This window comes from Miniopterus natalensis, chromosome 4 (assembly GCF_054644295.1).
Source record: "Miniopterus natalensis isolate mMinNat1 chromosome 4, mMinNat1.hap1, whole genome shotgun sequence".
NCBI lineage: Eukaryota > Metazoa > Chordata > Mammalia > Chiroptera > Miniopteridae > Miniopterus > Miniopterus natalensis.
This window is the reverse complement of record NC_142084.1, coordinates 11,579,157-11,598,784: the sequence shown is the minus strand read 5'-3', so window position 1 is coordinate 11,598,784 and position 19,628 is coordinate 11,579,157. Positions and strand designations below refer to the sequence as shown.

The window sequence follows — 19,628 nt, the reverse complement described above, 5'->3', positions numbered from 1 at the left end:
GTGTACAACTCAGAGCACCATCTACACACTGTATTGTGCACCCATCGCCCGAGCAAAGTCTCTTCCCATCATTTCATTTTACCTTGGATCAGTAACATTTTTATTTGTTTTGACAAATTAAAATGTGTGACAGTTTTCAAAATAACCAGACCATTTCCATGCAGGATGTTAAGCTCCAGTTTGGGAGAAGTAATGCTAACTTTCAAAATTTAAAATAAAAGTATTTTCCCATAGTGTACATTGTTCATAGCTGTATAAGATTGACTGTTACAGTATGGTAATACATTACCAATATAATTACTCATGATTGGCAACTGTTTAGGCACTGTTTACTGAATCAGTATCAAATTGTAAATTGAATTATATTGATGTGAGAATCAAATAATGGTGACCTACAGAAAAGTAAAAACAATTCCTCTACACACTGAATACTTGGACATTAAGTGTGTACATTCCCCCCCGCCCAACCAGTTCTCCAACACCAGTTGGACGTCCTGCAATTAAATTGAATTCTGACACTGTCCACCAGGCATTGGCATCAGATCTCAGAGATTAAGGTCTCAGCCCCACAAGAGTGACCCTGCTTTAGACACCAATTGCAAGTAATAGGTCCCTAGCTTACCCACACTTCTGTTTAACTTGGCTACATTTTAGAGGTTCCCAGGACCCTCTCTTTGGGTTTGTTAATTTGCTGAAAGAACTCAGGGAAATGGTTGGTTCTGTTGACTGGAGCATTATATAATGAAAGGATATCATAAGGGTACAGATGAACAATAGATGATGCGAAACAAAGGGTGAGATCTGCCCCTGTGGAGTGGAGGTATGCCGTCCTCCTAGAACCTGATGTGTTCATGAACCCAGGAGCTCTCTGAACCCCTTTGGTTAGGATTTTTGTGGAGGTATTACATGGGCACCATTGATTAAATCATTGACCATTATTGCTTTAGCCCCTCCCCCTTCCAGGAAGTTGAGGGTGGACTGAATGTTTCACCTCACTGATCACTGGGTCAGTTCCTAGCAACCAGCCCCCATCCTGTGACTATCTATAGGCTTCCCGGGAAATCACTTCATTAACATAAATTTAGGTATGGTGGAAAGGGACTTGTTATGAATAACAAAGACTTGTGAATCCTCACCCCAGGATATTTTCTCCATTGATTTCTTAGCGTGGAAGGGGAGGGGCAAGGGGAGAGAGGGAGAGAGAGAAACATAGATTAGAGAGACATATCAATTGGTTGCCTCCGGCACTGGCCCCAATCTGGGCTGGGGATCAAACCTGCTACCCAGGTACAAGCCCTTGACTGGGAATCGAACCTGAGATCCTTCAGTGCGAGGGCCAATGCTCTATCCACTAAGTAACACTGATCAGGCCAAAAGACTATTCTTTTCACCTTTATCTGTCTCAGGAATAGGAAAAAAAAAATCACTTAGGAAATTGCAGGGGTCTTTAGGAACAATGGTCAGTAGTTCAAAGACCAAATATATATATATTTAAATTATATGACAGTATCACACCCATATTTTTGTAAACTTATACTTTGAAGAAAAGGATACATATAGAAAAGTTGAAAAATCATAAGTGAAGTTTCCCAAAGTGAACATACCATGTAGTTACCTAGCTCAGGAAAGGAAAACAGTTATTCAAGGTGACTAAGTTGTAGAGTTCTGTACAGCATATGGCCTTTAGTTACTCCTGTATTGTATACTGAAAGTTCTGCTGAGGATAGAATTTATGCTAAGTGTCATCACATGCAAAATAATGAGGGAAGGGGGAACCTTTTGGAGGTGATGGGTGTGTTTATGACATAGCTTGTGGTGATGGTTTCACAGATGTATATTTATTTCCAGACTCATCAAGTTAAACATGTACAACTTTTTGTAGGTCAGTTATACTTCAGTAAAGTGGTTTTAAGAAAAAGAAAAAATGGAATATTACCAGTACCCCAGAAGCTGCCTTGAGAATTACACAATATAGCTCTTTAGTATGTACATATTTTTTTGATTATGCCTATACATGTGAACTTAGATTAGGAATTGTTTTTAAAACTTAATGACTTTTATAACATTTTGTTCATGAGTTAATGTTACAAAAATAACTGCTGAAAATGGAGACCATAAAGCCAGGTGTATTGGGAGGCGTGACACATAATTAGGAGAAATTTAGAAGCGTAACGGAACACCTGATTTTCTGTGAGATGTTCTCAGAGAATGATTCCTAACTTTGGTATGGGGTGTGAATTTTTCTCTAACTTCTGAAAGAAACTTTTTACAAGTAGGAAAGTATTTGCTGAGAAAGGAGAGAGGGATTGGAAACGGCTCTCCCATCAGCATGCAAATACTTCCTCGTTTACTGCAGTGCTGTATTTAGAAGGCATTGGAAGTGACCTACATGCCTAGCAGGGGACTGGTGAGATAATTACAGATATTTCTGTGTAGCTGTTAGAAATTTGTGGCTATATATGTACTGACCTGGAAAGATGTCTAAGGTATTTTAAAGAAACATTTTTTGTCTTTTCCAGAGATATGCACATGTATGTACATATTTAAAGAGCCAGATAATTCTATGAGATACATTAGGAAAAATACTAGTGTTGCCCCAGTTTAATCTTCCTGAAGATATTCCTGAGCCTTCTGACTTGCTTCCATCTGGACTGGTTGCCGTCCACACCTGGTGTACAGCTGCCATTTTTGAGGATGACAGCTCTTTACCATTATCTTGGGGAATTTCCTTCACCTGGCTGGTTTTTTTGGGGAGGGCAAGTGGGGGAGTTGACCTCTTCCCTACATCATAAGTCTTTTCTTTCTTGGTTTACTCTGTTGTAATGCATTCTATCCCTATAGTAGCTTCTTGAGAGACCGTGTATAGGAAATAAATATTTGAGGCCTTAACATATTTAAAAACGTGTTTATTGTAGTCTTATTTGAAATTGTTTGGCTGGCTAAGGAATTTGAGGTTGGGAATTTTTTTCTTCAGAATTTTGAAGGCATTGCTTTACTTCTAGTTTTTAGTGTTGTTTTGACCTGTTCCTTTGTATACGGACTTGTTTGTTCATTTCTCCTTCTGTGTGAGCGTGTAGGATCTTTCCTTAGTCTTCAGTGTTGTGAAATTTCCCGGTGGTTATGTACCCGGGTGGAAAGGCCTGTGGTGCTGGACTTGCTGGCTTTTTTAATGTGGAAACAATACCTGTCAATTCTGGAAGATTTTCTTGCATTACTTTTTTTTTATTTGCTTCTAACCTTTTTTTTTTCCTTCTGGGACAGATTGTGCCTTTCTGGGCTAGTCCTCAGTTTCTTTTCTTTTTCTACCTCTGTCTTCTGTTTGAACTTTCTGGATGATTTTCTCAGCTTTATTGTCTAACCCTTTAATTAGATCTTTTACTACTTCTGTCATCTTTTAGTTTCTACGAGTTTGTTATTGTAGGGTGATTCAGCCTGGTCTGTTAAGGATACCCTGGAGCAAGTAATTTTGGGGCTGGCCAGATTCTGGATAAGAACTTCCAGTTATCTGGCTGGAGCTCACAGTTCCTGCTGCTTTGGTCCTGGGAGATGTGTGTTGTAATATTTGGCGTGTAAATGTTTACTTAATTACCTATGTTCTCAGTGTGGTATGCCTCCTTTCTAATTGATGTTCTCCCAAGTTCAGAGATACTGTTATACCTTCTAGAGCAGGGATCGGCAATTTTTTTTTTAATCAAAAAGGATTTGTTTTTATTGATTTGGAGGGGGCGAGAAACATTCACCAGTTGCCTCCTGTACGCGCTCCTACTGGGGATTTAATCTACAGCCTTTTGGTGTACGAGATGACACTCCAGCCAACTGAGCCCACCCCACCAGGGGGATCAGCAAATTTTTAACATAAAGAGCCATAATATCTTGGGCTCTGTGGACCATGTGGTCTCTGTCACAATTGTGTAACTGCTGTTGTGTGAAAGCACCCGTAGATATATGTAAAGCAAGGAATATGACTGTTCAAATAAAGCTTTATGGACACTGAATTTTGGATTTCATTTAGTTTTCTTATCATGAAATTTTCTATTTCTCTATCCAACCACTTAAAAATGTCAAAACTGCCTGGCCAGGGCGTGGCTCAGCGGTTGAGCGTTGACCTAGGATCCAGGCGATTGGGATTCGATTCCTGGTCAAGGCACATGCCCGGGTTGTGGGCTCGATCAATGACTCTCTCATCATTGATGTTTCTCTCTCTCTCTCTCCTTCTCCTTTCCTCTCTCTGAAATCAGTAAAGATATATTAAGAAAAAAATGTCGAAACTATTCTTGGGCTGTATAAAAACAGGCAGCAGGCCAGATTTGGCCAGCAGAGCTGATTTGCCAGCCCTTAGAGAATACGTGCTTGCCCCCAGGTACCCAAACCTGGCAAGGGGGACCTAGTGATTGTACCATGTCCTAGCCAGCCTTATTGTGGTGAGATACCCCCACTCTCACTTCCATGGGCGTCTGGTGCCACCAATTCCTGAGCTGTTGAAGATTCTCTGATTAAATGGTTCATTTTCCTCCCTGGCTGCTTGAAAATCACCCTCCATCGTGAATAGCACAGGAACTATCTCGACCAGGACATTCATCACCAACAGGCTACTTCAGTGGAAACAAATGGTGATCAACATCCTTTACCCTGGGAAGGCAACAGTACCCAAGACAGAAATTCAGGGAAAACTAGCCAAAATGTGTAAGACCACACCAGATGCCATATTTGCATTTGGATTCAAAACCCATTTTGGTGGTGGCAGGACAGTTGGCTTTGGCATAATTTATAGTTCCTTGGATTATGCAAAGAAAAGTGAACACGAACATAGACTTGCAAGTCCTGGCCTGTATGAGAAGACGATGACCTCAAGAAAACAGAAAGGAGCGCAGGAACAGGATGAAGAGAGTCGCCCGGCAGAGGCCAGTGTTGGTGCTGCAAAAAGTGAGCTGGTGGTGGGACAACAGAAGCAGCAAATATTCTTCAGTGAATTTATCTGCAGTGATCGTGCAGATTTTTCATGAGAGGATTCATAAACTAAGCTTTAAAAAAATGGTTCCTAATTCCTTTTTTTTCTTGACTGCTGGTTTAAGGTCTGCTTTCTCGTCAAATCCTTTACCACTTGTCCATCTGCTTTTCAACGTCCAGAGTCACTGTTCCTCTTTTTCTTGTTTCCATGTTCTGATTGTGACTTTAAAAAAGAAATTCCTCTACTGTGATTTTTTTTTTTTTTTTTTTTTAGTGTTTGTAGAAGGCAGGAAATAGATGTGCATATTCAGTTTATCCTTGACTGTACACCATTAAGTGGGAAAACAGTATAGAATAGATGTAAAGCGTGGTTATTTTGATGAAAATAACATCTTAAAGAGAAGCACAGAAATAAAATTTAAAGATTCCATACTGTTTTTCTAGAAGGGATTTGGAGGATTGCAATTTCATAAACATTTATAAATTGCTTGAAATTTTTTAAATAAACATGTTCAATTTGTAATTGGGGAAAATAAAAATTAAAGGGGCTTTTAACTTTTTTCTATCCTGGGAGCCTGAGCAGAGGGTTGTGTGCTTCTGTAATGCTGTCAGCTGAAGCTTCAAAGTGAGACTTGCTAGTGATAATGTGCATATAATTGAGTTACCTACGTTTTTCCTATGATAGGTTTATAGATTTCATAGTTTGGTAATTAAGTTACCTACATGAAAGACTAACTTGCCAACTTGGTGTATTTTTGTGATAGGTATTTGATCAGTATGTAAAGACCAGGGCAGAGGAAGAACGCAGGGAAAAGAAAAACAAAATAATGCAAGCCAAGGAAGATTTCAAAAGGATGATGGAGGAAGCGAAATTTAATCCCAGGTACGTGCTTCCTTACTCTCTTACTGTTGGCTGTCGCAGCGTGTGTTCTCCTAAAATCAGTTAAAAACGTACATATCTATATTTAAATGATCTTTTGGCGATTTGGATGTGAAAGTCTCATCTGGTCACTGGTTTCTGCCTTTCTAATCTTCATTCCCAATATATTTCCTTTGAGGAATCCCTGGGGCTCTGTGAGAGGCATTGGTTTTCAGAAGGGCACCTTTGTTTCAGATGTGTTTCTGTGGGATCAAATCTTTTCTAGAAACTGGCAGATCGTAGAAAATCCATCCCCATCTTCCTAAAGTTTTACACGTGATAAATTGCGGAGCAGGGACATTATTTTGATTGAAGTGAAGGACCTTTCAGTTATCTGAGTGTCTAGGTTATGGTTTTATCTGATGTTTTCAGTTGTTAGTGCTGATTATATGTAATGAGCTGAAGAAAAGGAGACATTTTAAACTTATGTGCCTAGCATTGTAATAATAATAATAGCATCAATTATTGGGTATTTTTGGTGCATGCATCTGTAGTGCTTTTGTGTGTGTGTGTGTGTGTAACTATGTACATGCACACATATTAGCTCATTCAATCTTTAAAACAGCCAATATGATTGAGGTACCCATATCATAACCTATTTTACAGATAGGGAAAGTATGACATAAGCAAATTAGGTAACTTGAACAAGTGAATATGGAATTTCAGCTAGATTGTATGTTACACAGAAGAGTCCAGGCAGGGAGAGGTGCTTTTATTTATGCCTTAGTTGTGGTAGTAGGTGGTTGTGAATACCTCAGAATGTGGAGAATTTCTAAAACTATAGAGTAGACTCATGGAGTCTCTGGGTTAAGTGGTACTTTTTATAAACGTTCATCTTGTTTAAACAGTTATTTTTGTCAGTGGAACTATGTTGTTTGAGAAAGTATATTTAGTGTTACCATTTGATATTTGAAATATGAATAGAAACCTGCTGTAGCATTAATACAAATTTCAGAAAATAAAACCAGTAGAGGAGTTGTGGCTATGGAGAATGTAATACTCCTGATTCAGGGGTTGTAGAGTTTCAATCCCTCCAGTGGGGCTCGGGCTTTTTCTTAATCCAGAGGGTGAGTTCATGGGTCACAGTGGTCGAGACTCGGTTGTAAAGGACATTTTTGGAGGCAGTTGATGAAATTTGAACATGGACTGTTATTACAGGATGTTAGAGAATCAGTAATTTTCCTTGAGTATTGTAGTTGTGGAGAGAAAGGATTTACTCAAGAAATGCATGCTGAAATACTTATAGCTGAAGTCTCATGGTGTCTGCAGCTTATTTTCAAATGATTCAGCAAAATGTAACTATTTATTAAAACGCTTTATGGACCTGGGAATAAATGAGATTCCAAAGGTGTTTTCCTTTTGTGGATTTGACGAATTAAGTCCTGCTGTATCTCAGTGCCCTCCTGATGTTCTTTTGGAGCAGATAGAATTGTTAGAGTGATCTGAACTTTGCAGGTTACTTCCAGAAAATAAATCCATCAGGCACATAACTAGAAGTCTTAGCACTTGGGCATTGTGGTGTATCGCTATATGGATATATTTAATGCTGGCATAGAGAGAATTACTTGACCAATTTTGGTAAGTGGTAGAAAATGAGGAATAACTTAAAATTGAGAAAATACTGTCCATTGACCTAAATTTCTCTGAATTGGGAAAAGACTACTATCACAAAATTCTTCAGTATATTTTATAGATATAAAGCACTGGAATTTATTCCAAGGGAAAGAATAACTGGGGAGAATTACTTAACTTTAGTGCCTGTCTCTTCTGTGTCTTTTTTCTTTATTAATAGAAATTTCAGGTCAATTCCTGATCATTGTAATCTTCCCGATCCCTTACCACCAACCAATATCCACCTACCCTGCAAAATAAAAAGGACTCTTATACCATGTCTGTTACAAAGTAGTGATTTTTAGAGTTAAGAGATGAGTCAAATAAATCATCTCCATGGACACTTAATGCTAAAACTTCCTTTTAGTCTGTTGTGATAAAACATTATTTTACTTATTATAATTAATATAAATAAGTGTAAAATAATTTGAATTCTCATTTTTACACATTAATTTTTCATTTTTAAAAAGCTTTTTTCTTTAATCATAGTATTACTTTTTCTGTCCTAAAATTATAAAGCAAAATGCTTGATTTATTATGAAAAGAAAACATTTAATGGACTACATGCTCTGCCTTTTCTGGGCTACACTTTTATTTTACCTTAGAATTTCATTATAGTTACATATTCACACTAGGTTTGTGATATGTCCTATCATTAAAAATATTGACTTAATGAAATTAGATATCGTGAGTAATATCAGTTGCCTATAAAAGATTATTAGAATCTGACTTTGGTTAGCAAAGCTTAAAAATAGCCCATGCTAGCTGTGAGTGGTACTTCTAAGCTTCAGATGATGTTTTAAATTCTGAAGTTAACCAGCCAGTTTTTATTTATAATTAAAGGCTATAATCTTGTTTAATTTGCTTTTATTTGTCCCCTCGAAAAACATGCTAAATATAAGAATGTTTATTATAAGAGTAAGTTCTTATTATATAAGGTAAAAGCTTCAGATACTAAAATATAGACAAATTTATGAAAACTTTGTAAATGCCTTTTATTCATGGAGAAACTTCTTTTTTTATACCTTTCCTCATTAGCTCTCATACACCTCATCTTTGTATTTAGCCTGCTTGGTGTTTGCTGAGCTTTTTGAATCTATACACTGATGTTTTTCATTAAATTTGGAGTTTTTGGTTAGTATTTTTTCTGTCCTGATTCACTTTTTTCTCATTTAGGATTCTAATTAAACATATTAACGTGTTTGATATTATCTCACATGTTCCTGAGGCTGTTCTCCCCCTTCCTTCAATATGTATATATTTTTATAAATATATTTTTATTGATTTCGGAGAGAGGAAGGGAGAGGGAGAGAGAGAAACATCAGTGATGAGAGTGTCATTGATTGGCTGTCTCCTGCACACCCCCTATGGGGGAGTGAACCCACACTCTGGGCATGTGCCTTGACCGGGAATCGAACCATAGTCTCCTGGATCCTAGGTCGATGCTCAACCACTTAGCGACACCCGCCCGGCGGCTCCAATATTTTTTTATGTGTCCTCTTTTGATTAGATAATTGTTACTGCTCTAATTTCTAGTTATTGACTCTATTCTACTATCTCTGCTCTCATGTTAAGCCCACCAAGTGAATTTTTACTGTCAGTCTCTTTTTTATATTTTCCATATCTCTGCTCAAACTCCTGTTCATTGACCATGTTTTCAATTCTTTGAACCTATTTTTCTTTAATTCTTTCAATGTAATTAAATAGTTTTAAAGTATTTGTCTACCTAGAACATCATGTGGGTATTTTGGGTTTGGTTTCTATTTGCTTTTAAGTTTGTTTGTTTTTTTTTTCTTTCCCCTATGGATCACTTGTTTCTTTGTATGTTTAGTGATTTTTAATTGAATATTGGAAATTGTGAATAATGGGTAGAGACTCGAGTTTGTTATCTTTCTCTAAAGAGTGTGAATTCTTGTTTTAGCAGGCAGTTTAGTTACTGGCTCATCACAGTAATTTTAGGTTTGATTTTATGTTTCGTTAGTGTGGATCGCAGAAACTGGATCCACGGGTATTTCTCTTAACCTTCCAACTTTGTTTTCCCTTCTGGATCTTTTTTTTTTTTTTTTTAATTTTTAAAAAATTTTTTATTTTTTAATATATCTTTATTGATTTCAGAGAGGAAAGAAGAGGGAGAGAGAGAGATAGAAACATCAATGATGAAAGAGTCATTGATTGAGCCCGCAACCCGGGCATGTGCCCTGACCGGGAATCGCCTGGATCCTAGGTTGATGTTCAACTGCTGAGCCACGCCCGGCTGGGCATCCCTTCTGGATCTTTTGAGCTTTGTTGTCCTAATACTGTTTTCTCCCCCCAGCAGTTTTCAGTCTTTGGGCTCTCTCTTTTGCCCTTAACCATGTAGCAGCTTGGTAGAGGGAGTGGTCTTTTTTTGCTCTTGTACAGCTCAGCCTTGACTGTGGACTCATGAGGAACCCTCTGTGGTTTTCTTTTGGGGCACCCTCTCTATGGCTTCTTTTTCTGGCGTTTTAGCACCCAAACTCTGATCTTTGCTGCTTCTAGCTCATTGGGACCTTCGTACTCTGGACAGCAGCTCTCTGCACCTTGGGAGATTGACCTGACACAGAGGGCAGTGGGGCTTACCTCAGTTTTACTCTACCTGTTGTCCACTGCTTTAAATCAGTTTCCTTCTGTATTTTGTCCTGTTTTATAGTTGCTTATGGAAGTAGAGCTAATTCAACAAAAGTTATTCCATCATGGCTAGAAGCAGGACTCAGCCTCATCTGAGGATGAAACAAGATGAGCTCTTAAGTCTCTTGAAGCACACATATTCTTTGCTCTTGATGTGTGGAGCCTTCTCCCACCATTCTGATAGTAAACAAATCCCTAACCACGTTTTCACCCTTCAGACCTTTTTCCTCCTTTCTGTAGCTCGTTTCTTACTGTTTAAGCAGATACTGGGACTCGGTGTCTCTTTGGCACACATTCTTGCTGGAAAAATAGCATCTCCTGCTGTACCTTCTACAAGCAGAAATTGCCCTACCACAGTTAGCACACTTGCCATTTTGTTACAGAGCAACTTTTAGTGAATTTGCAGCCAAGCATGCTAAGGATTCAAGATTCAAAGCAATTGAAAAGATGAAAGATCGAGAAGCCTTGTTTAATGAATTTGTGGCAGCGGCAAGGAAGAAAGAGAAAGAAGATTCGAAGACCAGAGGTGAGAAGGTAAGGTGGTTTTAGTTCCAGTGGCGTGATCGATGGGAGTGTGAATGGGAAGGGATAGCTGGTGCTGTGTTTCTAGTCTCACTCATGAGCATAAGTAACAGGACCCACATTTACTGTTCAGCTTTATAATTGTTTATATGTGTATAGTCTGTCACTTTACTTCCATAATGTTTATTTTTAGTAGCTTCACTAAACTACATAGGGTTGCTTTAAATTTTATTAATACTGAGATGTCCAGTAAACGCAGAACTGGATAGGCCTGTCTAGTCCCTGGCCAGCTAAGTGCCTGCTAAGATTTCAAGGTTTTTTATAGGTGGTAACATTTAAGTTTCAAAACCTTCTTTATCTTTTTTTCCCCCCCTCTAAAAGCATTTTAGTGACTTTCTAATCTTTTAGTAAACATGTCTTACATATAAATTATTGCTTATCAGAATTAAAGGTCAGCGATTAAAGATTAATGAATTCCAAATGTCATTTGATAGCAGTGTCGGGAATGGAGAGAAGCTCACCACTGGGGAGGCCGATGGGTAGGGAGATGGCTCCAGTGGTGCGTGAGCCGTTGCCCTTAGTGTCCCCGCATGCTTCGTGAATGGAGGGAAAACCTCTGAAACCTAATCATTCTTGACATTTAGAATTGCCTCTTGTTCCGGGAAGTTAAAATATTAGAGATTCAATTAAATAGTTAGGGAAGTAATACTACTCTTGCTGGGAAGAATCCTCTTTCACTGAAAACAGCAACAGTATTAGATGAAACAATTTTGTCAGAAATATCTGAAATTTCCTGATTCATTGGGCTTCAGAAGTAGATTTTTCCAGAATTATTTCAGTGTTAACATTGTATTTTGTAAAATGACTATGCCTTTCAGAGGAAATGTGCAAAATTGAATCCTACTTAAACACTGTATGTATATTAGAAACATGTTAATAAACTGTTTGCTGCTTTTGACTTTAGTAATAACTTATTTGATTAAAGAAAACCGAGTAAATAGATGATTGATACTGATTGTATGATTTGTATGCTTGCTTTTATACCAATTGAATGTTTTTCTCTTTGCATTTATAACTAATTTTTTTCTCCCTAAACACTTTTTTATGTAACTATTTTATATATTCTGTTTTATAACAAATGGATAGACTTTACGGTTTTGTGCTGTGCAGCCTGACAGTTCAGTCTCACAGTTGTCAATCACTGATACGCAACATAGTATGGGATTCCATAGTGAGGAAGGAATTGGTATCTCTCTGTGTGGTGACTTTAGCCTCTCACAGTTCTGGTACTTTACATTTTTTAAGTCTTTTTCCCTATGAAGTGATGAGAGTTGTGCCCAGAGTGTGTTAATTAAAATAAGAAATTAAGTAGACATTACATCTAAATAACCCGAATGTATTCAGCTTTATTTTCTTTTGGTTGTAAAATTTTAATTCTCTAAATTATAGGTTTGGCTTTGTACCATTACTACATTTAAAAATAAAGTAAAACTTTCAAAGCCAATTTAAAGAATGCAAAATTAATCGCTAGCTAGGCCATGAAAGCAGAACTCTTTAAGGGTTTAAATATAGTGTATTTTATATTCACATCCTGAGAAGTGTTTTTGGTTCAATGAAGTTTTATCCCATTCTTCATTACTTTCACTGTATATTCTTACGAAGTATATTGTTTCTACTGTTGTTTTTTTTGTTTAGTTTTTTTAATCCCATTTTAACTGTGTATAATTGAAGAGTAAGATCAGTACCGGTATTATGCTGTTATATTGGAGTTTCCTTGTTTTGCAATTCTAATCAAATCATTAGCTGCATAGTAAAAGTTTAAACTACTTGCTGAACCAAAAGCCTGTGGAGGACATTGACTTTTGGTGAAATCCTTTGTTTTCCTTCAGTAGGCATTTTCAAGCTAAAGGGTATAATTATTTTCATATAGCCTTCACTGGTATTTTCCATTTTATTAAAAAAATGCCCCCCAAACTCTATTTTTATTAGACTGTTTTGTTTGCCAAAGTAGCTCCCCTAAAGTTTTTGTTTATTATAATTTATTTATTATTCTAACCAATTTTTATAAAGTTGTGGTTCAGATTACCTTTTGGAACAACACACTTGGAGTTGCACATAATGAAGTTTTTTTTTTATGAAATTGGCATTTTTCTCTCTTCCCTCTTTCAAATTTCCTGTTGGACAGTTTGAGTGTTTTTGTTATAGTACTTAAGGCTAAGGAGACTCTTTCTCCCTGTTAAATTAAACAGCCTAGATGGTAAGGCACTTTCACATTTGGAGAAAAAGTTTTATTTAAAGTTTGCTTTGGCTATACATCACACATTTTTAAAACTTTGATAATTTTGACTTTATAGGCTTTGTGTTTAATATTTGAAAATTATTTTAAGTTAATATAAATTCCTATGGCTTAGAAAGATTCCTATTTGATAAATCTTGCATGTTTTTATTTAACATGAATTTTATAAATTTTGCCTTTTAGTTATCACACACATCTAGGAATTTGGTGTCCCTCATGTCAGATACACAGTGGACAAGATGAACAGTAAATTTACCTTATATCACTACATCAAGTAGTTTCTTTATCACTGTCTGCAGATGCTCAGTTTATGAGTATTTCTCATTAATCCAAACAAAGACAAGAGCCAAGTTGAGTAGAGAACTCCACAGCCAATTAGCTCTTGTCATTTTAAAAATTCTCTAATGTAGGAACGGTTTCTTATAACCTTACAAGTGTTTTTTCCAGAAAGGACATCAACCTCCCTTTTAATCCTCTAATAGGAGAGATGAGGTTATAGGAGGAAATGAGACAGGTTGGAATCGGCAGAAAGAATGATTTCATTTATTTTGTTCCCACACATGTACAGTTCTGATTCCATTCTAATTTCTCATTTCCTTGGTTGGAGGGAAGGCAGCATGTTTAATCTCTGTGGGGAGAAGAGGTTCTTGACATGGTCAGAATCCTCTGCAGAATTGCCTTGGCTGCCTTGTGTATCTTCCCTGGGAGGAGCACAAAATAATTTAGATGAGACTAAATTTTAAAACAGTCCTCAAAGGTGCATAAAAATAAATGCCTCATTTATCCCTTTCTTTCCCCATCTAAAAATTTTTTATAAATACAGTTTAGGAGAGGGTTTCTAAGTATTGCATATTTTGATACTAAAGGATTAATATTTAATACCTTTGGTATAGTGTTACTAATTTGGTACGTAGTTGTTAAGTATGTTCTTTCATTAACATATTCTGAGTTGTGTAATGGTAAAGGCATATATGTTTAGTGGCTAAAATGTACAGGAAATTTGAATGCAGGCTTTTTTTTTAAGTAATGATTAATTAATTATGACCAACATAATTTTTATAATTTTCTTGTATATAAGGGTAAAAAAACCATTGCTCTTTTTAAAAACTGAAATATAAAAATTTAACTTATTTTTTTTGTTTTTAGACATTTGATAGTTTCAGGTTTGTAATGAATAAGACTTGCTCTTTGTGCTCAACTATTTCTAAGTTCCTCTGTTGATTTTAACAAAAATTTTATTCATCTATTTTTATTTTTTAATTTTTTAATATATCTTTATTGATTTCGGAGAGAGGAAAGGAGAAGGGAAAGAGAGAGATAGAAACATCAATGATGAAAGAGTCATTGATTGGCTGCCTGCTGCACGCCCCCGACTGGGTATCAGCCCGCAACCCGGGCATGTGCCCTGACCAGGAATCGAACCCTGATCGCCTGGATCCTAGGTCAATGTTCAAACGCTGAGTCATGCCCAGCCGGGCATATGCATCTACTTTTAAAAATCAATCATTCTTACCAGATTTATGTTAAAGTATTTTAACATAAACTGTCAGTTTATAAGCTGATTCTTAGCTGAAAATAAATGCAAATTCATATTCCTTATGAAAACTTAGCAGTTCTGAGATCAAATGTTATAAACAACATAAAATTTTTTTCTATATTTGAATTTTATTAGGGAATATGGTTTATCTTGACTTTGGTAAATTGTAAATGACAGCCTATATGTGTACTGATTTTTATATTTCTCATGAAAGAGCAGTTCTGACATTCTCTTTTGCTAAAACGTATTCTACCCTAAATAAGTGCTTTTAAACAGTTATTCTCATTTTTAAGGTAAGTGAACAGGTTTTTTTAGTTGTAAGCATTTAGATATGAGGAATTTCTCAATGTTTTCCCTTCATCTTGTTGTGAAATGTAGATTAAATCGGATTTCTTTGAGCTATTGTCTAATCATCACCTGGACAGTCAGTCTCGATGGAGCAAAGTAAAAGACAAAGTGGAAGGTGATCCACGGTACAAAGCAGTGGATAGTTCATCGATGAGAGAGGACCTTTTCAAGCAGTACATTGAAAAAATAGCCAAGGTAACCAACTGTTGGGTTTACTTGACCTGTAACCTTGGAATAAATTCTTTAATTGCATTGTAATGGTACTCACTGCTGTTTGGGGGTTTGGAATTTTTCTTGTTGATATTCTTATAACGTAAGAATGTCTGGTAGTTGATTTGAAAGTGAGGTACAGAGTTTAGGTATACAGTATTCTTGGTAAAGAGTCGGTCTGGAATTTTGTATTAGGCAAACTTGGTTATTTTGTGGAAACATTTTAATGCAGTTGGTAAAAAGGATAATATAATTTTATTTTTACAGAATTTAGACTCTGAAAAAGAAAAGGAGCTTGAAAGGCAAGCCCGCATTGAGGCCAGCCTTCGGGAACGAGAGAGAGAGGTTCAGAAGGCTCGGTCAGAACAAACAAAAGAAATAGACCGTGAGAGAGAGCAGCACAAACGGGAAGAAGCGATCCAGAACTTCAAGGCGCTTCTGTCTGACATGGTATTCATTCCTCTTCTGTTTTTGCTGTGTGCTACTGCGTGTTACATTACCTCATAGTGAACACTATAATAGTCTTTACATTGACTCTGAGGGATACAATTCGGTAAGTTATTTATAAAGTATTTTAAAATTGAGTACTTGGCATTAGCCCTGTTGAAATAGGCAAACCCTAGTTATTTAACATTTTCAGAAGTGAGATGATTTGTATGTATGAAAATTCATAATCATTTGGTGTCAGAGTTTTATTTTTATTGGTCTCGATGGAAGTCATCTTAAAGTGACATTTCCAGGCCATAGTAAGAAACAAAGTATGCTGAACACAATTACTCCTCTTCCCTTCTTTTTTTAATTTTAAGAGAGGAAGGAAAGGGGTGGAAGCGGGGAGAGGGGGAGAGATCGATTGGTTGCCTCCCATACACACCCCGACCAGGAATTGAACCTGTGACCTTCCAGTGCTTGGGACAGTGCTCCAACCAGCTGAGCCACACAAACCAGGGCATCATTTACCCTTTTTGTTGATGATTTAGGGTCATAATTGTAATAACCAGTTATTGTCCATGTAGATGGTTTGAGAAGTAGGACTAGAAGGGTGCTGAACCCAGGAGATACCCTGAAACTTTCCTGGAAATACTTCTGCATTACCCAGGGTTGTTGAGATATGTAGGGTGTGTTGTTCCTACAGTGAATACCCCAGACTGCCCTGCTCTTCTGTTTGTTTTTTCCACTTCTTGGTCGTCATCTTTCCTACTGTTTTTCTGTCAGTGGGCTTGCCTTCAGATCACTCCTGTCGGGTCTTCAGATTTTTTCCCTTGCTTCTGCTGATTAGTTTTTAGTTTCCTCTGTCTCTTCTCTGGACAGCTGGAGCCATTTCCTCATTTCTCTCCCTGCCTTTATGTTCCCCAAATTCATCTTTATTGCAGCAACAGAAATCTTTGTGAAAGGCAAATCTGATTTTGTGACTGTCCCTAGTGTTTGTGGAAGGTCAAGGTCCTCCTTACTCTTGGCAGTTGCCAACATATAAAATCAGTCTCCTTGCCTGGCTGGGGTTCCCAGTGGTTGAGTGTCGATGCATGAACCAAGGAGATCATGGTTTAATTTCTAGTCAGGGCACATGCCCGGGTTGTGGGCTCGATCCCTAGTAGGCGGTGTGCAAGAGGCATCTGATTGATCAATGATCTTCTCTCATCATTGATGTTTCTTCCTCTCCCTTCCTCTCTCTGAAATCAATAAAGGCATATTTAAAATAATAATAATAATTGAGCCGGGCTGGTGTTCCTCAGTGGTTGAGCATCGTCACAGGCACCAAGAAGTTACCAGTTTAATCCCATCAGGGCACATGCCCGAGTTGTGGGCTCGATCCCTAGTAGGGGGTGTTCAGGAGGCATTCGATTGATCATTGGTCTTCTCTCATCATTGATGTTTCTCTCCCTCTCCCTTCCTCTCTGAAACCAATTTAAAAAACAAAAAAACAAATCAGTCTCCTTAGCATGATATAAAAGACTTTGTTCCTTGACCTCCCCTACCTTCATATTACCTTATCTGCTTTGGTTTCCTCTCTTGTCCCCTGATTAGGCTCTAGCCTTGCTGAACTTAACTTTTAATGAACCATACTTACATTTAACAAGTCCTGCCATTGCTCATGCCAGTCCCTCCACCTGGAATGCTTGGAAACATCCCACCACTGCGGCAAACTTCCTCGTTCTTTAAGAGCACACTCAAGTATCTTGTCTGTGAGGCTGATCCCGATCCATCTGGGCAGGTCTGGTCTCACTGTTGCTTTATTACGCTTGCGCTCAGCACAGACATCTGCAGCACTTACTCCATGTTATTGCCGTTGTTTACTTACATACCTATCTCCCCTAAAAACGTGAGCCCTTTAAGGAAAGGGATAGCATCTTATTTTGTATTCCCAGTGCTCAGCATAGTATTTACCTGACACGTATTCAGATGCTTGATAAATGTTGGCTAAATAAATGTTCTGACATTTTTCTTTTTTCTTACCTTTCAGTCTTTTTAGCTCCCATATTTCTTAGCATTGGCAGCAGTGGGACTTACTGCTGATGCTGCTACCAGCAGTGAAGCATGCCTTTCCACTGGCTGGTGAGCCAGCTAGACCTGGCTGGTTGTCTGTTACCTGGTTGTCATCACCAAGGCAGTTCTTGCTTGTGCTGGAAGTGTCACTTCAGCATGTAGCTAATAAGTACAAATTTGAGCTCACGATTTGTTGAGAGGGGTTTCCCCTCCTGTGAGCTATTTGGTGCTCCGATAAGACAATGTATTTCCTGGTTTATTTGTATCCACCTCTTCTAGAAGTTGGTAAGATGTTAAATAGCGTGCCCGAGTACTGTGGAGAGAGGGGCCGTGGCTGATGAGGTGCTTCTCCATCATTCACCTCTGAACTCGTATTCGATAGCTTAGTGAGCTCTGGGAGGTGAGAATTGAGGCCTAAAGCAGCAGGTTTTCAGTGAACCCTTAACTAAGGTGAAGTCACCAGCAGCTGCTTTTGTTAAGTGTCTGGTTCCTAAACAAGTGAGCCTTTATCGCTGAAGTCTGAAAAGATAAGTCTGGTGATGGCTGCGGTTCTCTGTTTCAGGTTCGTTCTTCAGATGTGTCCTGGTCGGACACTCGGAGGACCCTCCGGAAAGATCACCGCTGGGAGTCCGGATCCTTGTTGGAGAGAGAGGAGAAAGAGAAGCTTTTTAACGAACACATTGAAGCACTTACCAAAAAGAAGAGGGAGCACTTTAGGCAACTTCTGGATGAAACTTCCGCAGTAAGAGTCTTATTTTTCCTATTTTAATCTACACGGATCTTTGTTAATAATTCCAGAAAGTAGCCCTCGCCAGTTTTGCTCAGTGGTTAGAGCATGGGCCCATGGACTAAAGGGTCCCGGGTTCTATTCCAGCCAAGGGCACGTACCTCAGTTGCAGGCTCAATCCCCAATCAGTGTGTCTCTCTCACATGGATGTCTGTCTGTCTGTCCGTCCCGTCCCCCCACCCCTCTGAAAAGCAACGGAAAAAATATCCTTGGGTGAGGATTTAAAAATAATATTCCAGAAAGTAAAACATTGACCTGATTAGTGTCATGGTCTTTAGATCCATTACTGGAATTCATAGGTTATGACACTTCTATGATTTTTTTTTTTCCAAGTAAAAATGTTGATGGTATCTTTACTACTTAAAAATTACTTCCTTTTGTAGTTGTTAAGGTCATACCTGCTCCTGAGGCTCTTCAGAATGTCCCTAGCTGTGTGTGGTCATTGATCCCTCCCGATAATAGATTTAATCAATTCCTTCTTTGGCTCCATTTGCAATGTGGCGCCATATCCCCCGTGTTTGGCAGTGTGTATACTCTATTGTCCAAGTTTTGCTCCTGTTTACCTGTTGTCTTTGGGGGGTGGTTTCTTCAGAAGGTATAGTATGGCCCCTGGAGGTACAGGGATTGTAGGAGATTGTCTTAGACCACCTTGAAAGTGTGGCCATGAAAATAACCTGTGGAGTTAAAGCTGCTTCCCTGTCCCTAACTAATCCAGTTACGCTTTGGCCTTGCAGGGGCTCTCAGGGCAGTGAGTAATATTATGTTCCATACCTGCTGCAGTCTGACCCCTCCGTAAACATGAGCTGTATTTATGTTTTTATTGTCTTGTCTTTTCAAAGATTACCTTAACATCCACATGGAAAGAAGTAAAAAAAATCATCAAGGAAGATCCTCGGTGCATTAAGTTCTCCTCCAGTGACAGGGTAAGAGGATTTTGTCTGAGCTTTATTGTCACTTTATAAATATTAATTGGGTGCTTAATCAGCAAAATTAAGCTGATGATTTTAAGTTCATAATTTTTTTTCTTGCATGATTTGTTAACAGTACAGCACAGTGGAAACTTAAAAAAAAAATCCTTGGTGTTAAACCTGTGTTTTGGGATTTCAGAGATTTAATGAAGCCATGGTTTTAATTTATTGCACAGTCAGGTTCCACTAGAGGGGTATGTTCAGGCTGGTCGTTGGTCCCAGGCTGTCAAAGCGCCTGACTCATAAGCTACGCCAGCAGAACACCATGCGTGATCTCTAGTTCTTGTGTGCTCCTGAGACTCGGGAGGAGGAGCCTCGTGCATGGAGTTTGTGAGCTGCTCCCTGCTCTGGTGCTC

The 19,628-nt window shown here is 38.2% G+C and overlaps 1 protein-coding gene across 6 annotated transcripts in view; it reads left to right on the top strand.

The window, feature by feature from the left end:
* The window catches only part of TCERG1 (transcription elongation regulator 1), a 61,130-nt gene that overhangs the window by 38,321 nt on the left and 3,181 nt on the right, over positions 1 to 19,628 (top strand). For all 6 annotated transcript variants that reach the window (XR_015714386.1, XM_087816284.1, XM_016202916.2 and 3 more), the window contains 6 exons: positions 5,712 to 5,830; positions 10,507 to 10,657; positions 14,857 to 15,021; positions 15,304 to 15,486; positions 18,080 to 18,259; positions 19,144 to 19,227. Coding sequence is in view for 5 of the 6 variants with exons in the window: in XM_087816284.1 (XP_087672410.1) it covers positions 5,712 to 5,830; positions 10,507 to 10,657; positions 14,857 to 15,021; positions 15,304 to 15,486; positions 18,080 to 18,259; positions 19,144 to 19,227 (882 nt within the window). In the remaining variant the exon portion in view is untranslated. The remainder of the gene's footprint in view (positions 1 to 5,711; positions 5,831 to 10,506; positions 10,658 to 14,856; positions 15,022 to 15,303; positions 15,487 to 18,079; positions 18,260 to 19,143; positions 19,228 to 19,628) is intronic.